Source organism: Etheostoma spectabile, chromosome 2 (assembly GCF_008692095.1).
Source record: "Etheostoma spectabile isolate EspeVRDwgs_2016 chromosome 2, UIUC_Espe_1.0, whole genome shotgun sequence".
In the NCBI taxonomy this organism is placed as follows: Eukaryota; Metazoa; Chordata; class Actinopteri; order Perciformes; family Percidae; genus Etheostoma; species Etheostoma spectabile.
Genome location: NC_045734.1, coordinates 26,617,943 through 26,627,022, shown reverse-complemented (window position 1 = coordinate 26,627,022; position 9,080 = coordinate 26,617,943). Strand labels below are relative to the sequence as shown.

At 39.7% G+C, this 9,080-nt stretch overlaps 1 protein-coding gene across 1 annotated transcript in view; it reads right to left on the bottom strand.

Moving 5' to 3' along the window:
- LOC116700980 (interleukin-21 receptor) overlaps positions 1-9,080 on the bottom strand; it is a gene marked incomplete at its 3' end in the record, with an annotated part of 64,157 nt that overhangs the window by 49,725 nt on the left and 5,352 nt on the right. Inside the window, 6 exon segments of the mRNA XM_032534501.1 lie at positions 2,248-2,387; positions 2,483-2,570; positions 4,124-4,220; positions 4,325-4,439; positions 4,586-4,804; positions 6,473-6,519. Of these exon segments, the coding sequence (XP_032390392.1) occupies positions 2,248-2,387; positions 2,483-2,570; positions 4,124-4,220; positions 4,325-4,439; positions 4,586-4,676 (531 nt within the window).

Sequence of the window (9,080 nt, the reverse complement as noted above, 5' to 3'; positions counted from 1 at the left end):
TAACTGGGGTTGGAGAAGTTGGAACCGATCAACTCATGGCTGCCTTCACTTCTGATCTTCTCCAGCAGTGCCGACTCTGGCCCGTAGGGTGCAACAGCATCCACAGTGGAGGTTACCTCGACAGAGACGATGTCCACCGGTTTAAAAAAGGACTGAAAGGATTCACTGGTGAAGTAAGGGCTCAACCAATTCTGGAGGAGAAAATGTCAAAAATGGAGGAGCAAGAAGAGGAATTTGTTAAATACCATATTAAATAAGTAGTATAAAATATAGAAGTAATGTGATAGAAGGTCTGTAAATAATCTACAAATACCCAGTGTATGAAGTGTTTTTGTCTCTTTTCTCTGCAGCCACAATAGTGTTGAATTAGAAAGGTCATACTGTTTGTCTATTGACTAATGAGTCATTTTTTCTGTCTGGTTTCACAGCCTATGTAGGATGCACATCCTGCTGTTGTGTGCCATTCTGAGCTCTGACTACTTTTAAACTGCTTTTTCACATTGCTGTCTTTAAAGCTGTATTAATGAATATGTTATTATTAACCATGGATCATATGACCCTATGCACCACTGGTAATGACAAACCCAAAGAGAACTATCTCCGTACTCTGCAGTTCTGTTAATCTTTATTGAGCCTTATAGCATATTTTAGGAAATTATTTTAGTTACTTGAACAGCTGTTATCAGGAAAGAAAAAAAAATCTTATGAACTCACTATATTCTAACTGTACAGCAACAACTGACAGACAAGTTGGTGAACACCAAATAGAGTTAAAAAAAGAGTATCAGTAAAAATTGGACATACATGCCGATGGTGGCTGTGACACAACGCCATATATAGGCTACGCTAATGATGCTCTCTCTCTCTGCTAAATATGTAGGTAATTTTACATAAAAACGTTTTCCATAATTATGTTTGTACATCAATGCAGCTTTTATGTGTTATGTCAGTTTGATGTAACAGTTTTTCCAGTGTGCTATAAAAATTTTCTTCGAATGCAAATTTGAAAACGATTGGAAATTGTTTCCACTGTAAAATGTCTGTATTTGCAAAAAAAGGTGATTCAATGAAACACAAAGAAAAAGAAGATTTCATATGCTCACCTGGAAATTTGCATCATTTAGGAAGGAGTTTGCTGGGTTCGGCAGGGGCGGACCTTTGATTCTCTTTGCGATGTAAACCCTACAAAACACAAGGATGTAATCCTAAAGCAGAGTTGACGGAAAAAATCTACCGCTACTATATACATAAAACATGTAGTAATGTTATATGTTTTTGTAGCACAGGTGACACAAATGTCTTGGTAAAGTACGTTGTGGTTGTGTCTGCTTACCAGGTTGTTTTGTCTGTCTTAAAGCGTAAGACAACCAGAAACACTGCAAACACTGTTGCCGCAACAACAATGCCAAAAACACCCCCAGTAGGATCTGTCAAACACAGGAAAGAGCATTTCACTTTAGCTAAGAGGTAAGCACACTGTATTTATCCCACTGTAAAAAACAACATCTGTATTATATGTCTGTGATTTTCTTGCAATTATCCTGATACTGTACACAGTGGCATGTTAAGTAATTAGTTAGCCAGATCTAGAAATGGGCTCTGGGAGTGCAGGTTAAGATATTTCAACGGAACAAGTAAAGTAAAAATATGACGTTTCAAAAGCAGTTGAGTTGAGCAGAATCTTTTACTGGACCTTTAACCAAGGTAATCAAAAGGTAAGGAAGGAAGGAAGGTAATCAAATACATTGTCTTCAACACACTCACAAGATGTTACTCTCCACTGACTGCAATTTTGAGACTAAATCAATTGGCTTTGTTCACATTTTGCAACCTTTATTTGATGGCGGGGGGGCTGGTCTTGTTCTTCCTATCAGGACACCCATGGCGTAATGGGGCTCCAGTCACTCCACATTGTCGGTGCCCTCTGAAATGGCCTCACTCGAGTGCGTGCTGATACTTCTCTCTTGTACCAAGTGATCAGGGTCCAGCTCTGCTGTGCAGTGATATTCACATTGAGTGTCTTTTATTTCACAGAGCGATCCTGAAACGAAGAAATGTGTGGCTATTTAATGGGTGATTTCATGTACAGGTGGTCAGATTTATACCACAAGGCATGGATCATTTGTACAAATTTAACATTCAATCGTAAGATCGCAATCATAAGATTATTGTTTCTGACAAAATACAAATAGACCAACTAATTTTAGCGTTCACATACACACACACAGACACAGAATATATACACACACTCCATGACTCATCCTCGTGTTTCCACTGCAACTGGGAGCTGTATGATTCAATGCTTTCGTTCGTTTCGTTTGTAAGTCGGGATGTCCAGGAAACGGTGGTAAAGTTGATAGCTGGTTGTCGCGGAGGTTTCAGCTTTACTGCAGTATCACACACAGATAGTTTTATTTTAGGTTATCATTGATAGCTCACAGGGTAAATCACATAGAGGTGATATGATATTCATTGTACTCACTGTGACAAGATGGCTTGAAGATCATAATCAAACTCTGCTTCCAATGGCTACAGCTCAGATTAATAGACAGCTTGTCGAAGGTCTGGAACTGAGAAAATTTCAAGATAGGAATAGAGTTCTTAGGAAACATTCATAAGACAACAATACTGAATGTTTGCTGGTAGTAAAGGTTATCTGCAAAACAGGTGAACTAATTAGATGGTCTGATTAAAAGCTCCAGCTAATGTAGCTCAGCGTAAATTCTTTCAGGAAGACCTAACTTTTAATCGATGCACTAATAAATCAATTCAGCTGTTATCCAACTAAATGTACATTTTATCATGCTGTGTATAATTGTCGCATATCTGCAAACATGTCTCTCCTGATTAAATAGCCTTGAATGTAGATTTAAATGCTGTACCAGTGCTTGCCAGATGTCAATGGAACAAATGGCTTTAGGAGAAGTACTAAATTTTGAAAGACAGACTTTCATGAACGGTTACTTGTTTTGCTGCTATTTAACAATAAAGACCACTGTTTCCAGCTGTAGCTGCTCCCAGCAGCAGGATCAGCACCTTGGAGAACTCCTCAGTCCTTGTCTCTTCTGTCCTTGACTGTCCCAAAATACTTAAACTTAAATGTGCTGTATTTATATAGCGCTTTTCCAGTCTTAACAACTGCTCAAAGCGCTTTTACATCTACAGGAAACATTCACACACATTCATACACTGTGGCCGGGGCTGCCGTACAAGGTGCCACCTGCTCATCAGATAAACATTCACACTCCGATGCGCAGCACCGGGGGCAACTCGGGGTTCAGTGTCTTGCCCAAGGACACTTCGACAATGACTGCAGAGGCGGGGGATCGAACCACCAACCTTCCAATTGGCAGGCAACCGCACTGCCACTGAGCCACGGCCACCCCACTTACTATTTCTAGTACATATTACGTTCATACTGACAAAGTCTGGCCAATAGTAGTACTCCACCCTGCTGTAATTCACCATTATAAAGAAGGGCACAGCCAGATGAGCGTGCACAATTTAAGACAACACTACCCTGACTGAAGCACTATCCAAGTGAGTACATAGTGTACACAGTGTACTACATGTGAGTGTACTCATGGAAGTATCCAAATTGAGATACACCACTTGTCTCTGTCCTTGTCTCCCTAGTCCTAACAACTGACACTACTGCACAAAGTTGGTGCAGGTATTTTTGAAAAAAACAGACACGTGTATCACTACAGGCCAAGGTTTCTCGTTACTCCTTTGTTTAACAAAAAACTCTCCTCTACACAAGCAAGTAAAAAAAAAAACTTAAAAAAAATACCTCTGTCCACATGCAAACGTTAAAACACGCTGATTCTGCGTTTGCGTGTGGACGAACGGCCAAACCGCATGAAAAAGGTAAGCTGTTTTTAAAATTCCTGTGTTGGTGTGGACAGGGCCTAAGCTAAGCTAACCATATGCAAGATGTAATCTTATTTAACAAATATACGTGAGATATGTTCCAGTCTTTTCATCAAAATCTTAGTAAGAAAGCAAATAAGCATCTTTTGCTTTGCTGAGTGTTAAACTAAACTTTCAACATCCACCATTTCGTTCTTCTCTCAGTTGAGATATTATAGTGTGTGGTTAAATGAGAGCTCCTCAGACTCACATTGCCTCCTCTTCTGTAGTTCATGGTGCACTTCTTTGGCATTGGTCTGGAGACGTCAACAAGCTCCAGGTTACAGAAACTGTTGTGAAATTTATTTCTGGAAAGAAAATGTCAAGTTTCTTTTCATTTTTGCTGCATTCATGGAAAATAACTGCATATTTGAATCTGAACAGTTTTTCTTTTTGGGACTGATGTCCTTACCTCCCTGAGGATTGGATTGTGCACACATTTTCTGACTGATCTGACACATCTGGGCTGTTCCACACACAAGTGATAGTAGAATTATAGTCAGTGTAGCAGGTGAGATCTGGGACATCTAATGGAGATGAGAAGAAAAGAAAAAGAAAAGGGCTTTTATATTCGCTAGTGTTGTCGTTAGTCTTGTGTAACAAAATATATTGAAATCTATTATTACGCCAGGCAATATAACAGTATAAATGAAGTTATTAAAAAATCACTAACTGTTACTAGAGCACGGCTTGTTTCCAGCAGCACAGTCACAAAGCAGAGCCAGAAGAAGAAACAGCACAGGTGTGTTCTTATATCTCTCCATTTATGGTGTCATCAATCTTCTTTTTTGAGAGATCTCAAACCTGCAGGATGGTTGGTTTCCAAAGCTGGGGGTTAGATGGATTGTTTTTGCTTCAGGGTGTAACTAACTGCTTCCTCCTTCTTCTCATTCTGTGCAAAGGGATGACACACACTGTATGTTGCTCTGCTTCAGGATTTTGTAGTATTTATCAGACACACAAGTACGCATGTGCCCATGCACACACACACACACACACACACACAACCCTGCCGTGACCAGAAATCCAGCAAGAAACTGCCAAACAGGTGACAAAACAAAAACAGAAATACAAAGGTTCCAGAGTCTAACTCAGTTTGTCTGTTCTGTTTCCACATACACACACTGATTAACCCTTGTATGGTCTTTGGGTCAAATTGACCCGTTTCAAATTTTTACAAGAAGAAATATATTACAAGAATGCACTTTTTCTACCTTAAAAATCAATGGCCTTACCTTATTTTCTGTGTTAAACATGTATAAGCTACAAATAAAATGGAGCACACATGCTACCATACCCCACACATTTACATCCTTCATACGGTCCTTGGGTCAGTTTGACCTGCATGCACAGAGACACAGAAACATGCCCACAGACACACATACGCATGCACACACACACACATGTGCAAGCACACACATATGCGCACACATGCACACACACATATAATGTTACATTTATAAATGTGAGCAATGAGAAGATGTTTGCTCTCTCTTTCCCGTACTCTTTCCCGCACCCTCTGTCATGTGTCCACCATAACATTTGACACATCAAACCATTTTCTTGCACTAATGCATCGCACCTGCACATCAAGGGTGGGGGGACAAAAGAGATAAATACCTCTACATCACAGTACAGAATCTTCCAAAAGATTGTCTTGCTTAGTTTTTTTTCCAAGATAAGATTGATCACAGTGGATTTTTAACATGAATTTTAACCTTATGACAAAAGAAAATCACACTTCAATTTTTAATTGTGTTCTAGTAGAGACTGATTGCATTCCCCAAATATATACAGTACGTTATGTTAATTCTTTGAAATTGAGATAAAGACAATATTTGGTGATAGATTATCAAGTAAAATAAATGTCAGAAATGTTTTTAAAAAACACTATATAAGTCACGGGTCAATTTGACCAGAGGGATACAAGAGTATGTTACCTGTGTAACATATAATACCCAGAATACCCAGACACAGTGACAATGTAATACTTTGTAAGTAAATCCACGGGTCACGATCAGCACCATATTAAATCTTTTTGTTTTCATCTTTTATTTAATTGACTGTTAGATTGAAAACATAATCTGGGATCTTCACTTATTGAAGCCAATATGTTAAGATTTAAAGAGTAACTTAACACCAATAACACTAACACTAACACCAGGCTGAAAGCAGCTTTTTGTCACCTTCCAACAGGTTCATATGATATTTTATGAAAGGTTATGCCTAACAATTTGCATGATATATTGCAAACTAGGCGGCTGCAGAGTGGTTACGTAGCAACCACTCAAATGACATGTTACGTTTTCACATTGTTATTGTTATTGTTATTATAAACATGGTCCCACTCCAAGGCAGAGCCACAAGATTAGGTAACTATGCAGGGCATATTGTATTTTTTTTTGTATTTTTTGTTATTACCTTTGAAAAGCCATTTTAGCCTAAATTATAAACACATAGATGACAGGAAACAAGTGCAAGAGATACATTCCTAACACAAACAATAAGTGATATGCAGCACCTTTTACATGGTAATTTACTAGTCTTGTAAGTGTCATACCTGTTGGTGAAGCTGCTCAGGATCGGCTTCAACGTGTTGGTTTCTTTCTATTTAATGACCTGCGGAAATCAGAAATAGTTTTTTTTTTCTCCCAGGAAATGGCAAACCACCACACATAGAGATAGGCAAATAGAAGATAACGTTTGCACTCTTTGAGGGTTTCAAATAAAAAATGTAACCTCAAATCTAAATTAGTTGTTTACTCCTCTCAATTCCACCTACGCTCGAAGGTGTGAAAATTGAAGTAAGTTTTTGTGGTTAGGTATGTTAACACTTCAGAGCAGTTTCCTCTTATTTTCCTTCTAATGGCAGTATTGGTTGTACACCTGTTTCTACAATTAGAAGCTGATACAGGGTTTCAATAGATTAAGAAAACCACAACACGGCCCTCACACAGATGGATACCGGCTGTGGATGCGACAGTTTTATCACCTGTATGTTTACCATCCTTTACTTCCTTGCAGAGGCATGCACTCTCACACAAACACACACACACACACGCATATTTTACCATTCATTTATGTCGACAAGAAGAAAAATGGTACAGGGACACAAATATTACAGTTGCAGTACAACACATACGGAAACTCATGGACCAGTGGCATGCAGCACGTCTTCACAATATCACTTATAAGCACAATACTCAGTTCTTAAGGCTATAAGTAGCAATGTCTCCATCATATGTGGCGGCTTCTAATAATAGTGGATATGGCACAGTACTTTGCAAGCTCTTCAGCCCTCTTTTTGGCCATCCCAAGTTGTTGGCCCTCTTACTACCAATCTGTGTGGGTCCTAGGCTACCAAATATGAAACGAGTAGTCTGCACCGATAGACTAGCTAGACTATTTAACTACCTTATGGTAGAAAGCCTCCTCCATGCTGGAATCAAAGCTGCAGCCTACCTCAAAAATGTCTACCTCACTGGACTCCTCATTGATAATAACAACATCTGGTGTATTGGCAACCAGGTGTAAGAAAATGCAAGGGTTACTATTGCAGTGCTGAAACATGGATGGTTTTACCTGAGAATGTTTGTATATTCTCACTGATTGTGGAAATGGTTGAGGTCTACTATTCTGTCCAATGGCACCAAATAGAGAGGTTGAGTCTGGTAGGGAGGACTTATAATCTGTCTTTTATTGTAAATTTGAGAATGTCCTCAGAGTGCTGTGTTCTTGAGGAATGAGTGGGAAACAGAGTGATCAGCAAAGGGAAGACATGCAAGTTTCCCCTGAAGTTTCAGTCTGGCCCATTGTTGTTGTTGATGTTGGTGTAAGTCCATAAGAGTTCGCCGGGCGCCTGCAGATGTTAGCAGGTGGCTGTGACCACCATGTGTGGCTGTTGACTTGACAACAGTGAGAGGCTCAGTTATAATGTCCTCTGTCACCATCACAGTCCCAGAGTCAAATCGCACCCACTCCAGAGACACTCCTGTTCGGCTACAGAGGTCATTCAGATCTGGCCAGTCTGACCAGACTCCAAAACCAGCAGAGTGGGTATGAGGATTTCGCTGTTTTTTTCTTTTGAATCCTAGGATGTGGGGATTCGACTCCCTGGCCAACAGGACCTCGTGTCTTCTTAGGTCCAGGAACAGGGAAGATCGAGCCAGCTCCCTAACATCTTTCTCGTCATTGTTCAGCACGTTCAGAAGATTGGAAATCTGCATGCGAGTCCTAACCCTTTTTGCACTAAGCTCACTGTTTTACCATTCATTTCACTTAGGACTTTCTGCTGGATGTGAGTGTTGGAGATGTTGATGTTGCACTTTTGACAGTGCTACCTGTCTGACGGCCTCCAACTTCATAGTCAGATGCAGTGGGCATCTGTCAATCAGGTCCAACCTGGATGGACGAGACGGTGTTTACTTGCTCCTTCCATTCTCCTACAATATTGATTTTGTGTCCATGTATGTCTCATGAAGGGAATACACACGTATGGGTTTTGATGCTTATGTGAACTCAGAGCATTTATCAGTTTTTGAATGACACCATCGTTTCCCTCCACTCCTCCTGTCATACAGAACAGCACATTTCGAACACATAGTCCACAGAAGTAGCCAATGTATCATATCTGCACACATTACATTGACAATGGCAATGACACTGCGACAACAGATTTGGTGTTAACCTACGTAACCACATGCAACTTGCCGCCATCTTGGAACAGCAGACACACACACACACGCACACACAAACCCCATGCACATATGTACATATGTATGCACATATACTGTACATACATACTCACACTACATATTATTCATGTGTGTGCAGTTGAAGTACATGTGCAAGTAAGGGATCCATGTATGCAAACCTGAAGTATTTATGTATGTACAATTGAAGTATACACCTATGTGCAAGTCGTAGGCACCAGTACATATAGATATATACTGTATATACTGTATTTATGTGTAGAGTACCAGTACATACTGTATGTATGTCCAAGTGAAGTATTCAAATCTGGCCTAAACCGCTTCTCATATATTTAGATCTCAAATTTCATTTGAGTGTTTCTTCTTTTTTTACGCTTTGTGGCAAATATTCATCTGATACACACTGTATTGAACAGTTATTTGCTTTGGAATCTGAACCACACTGACATTTAAAGT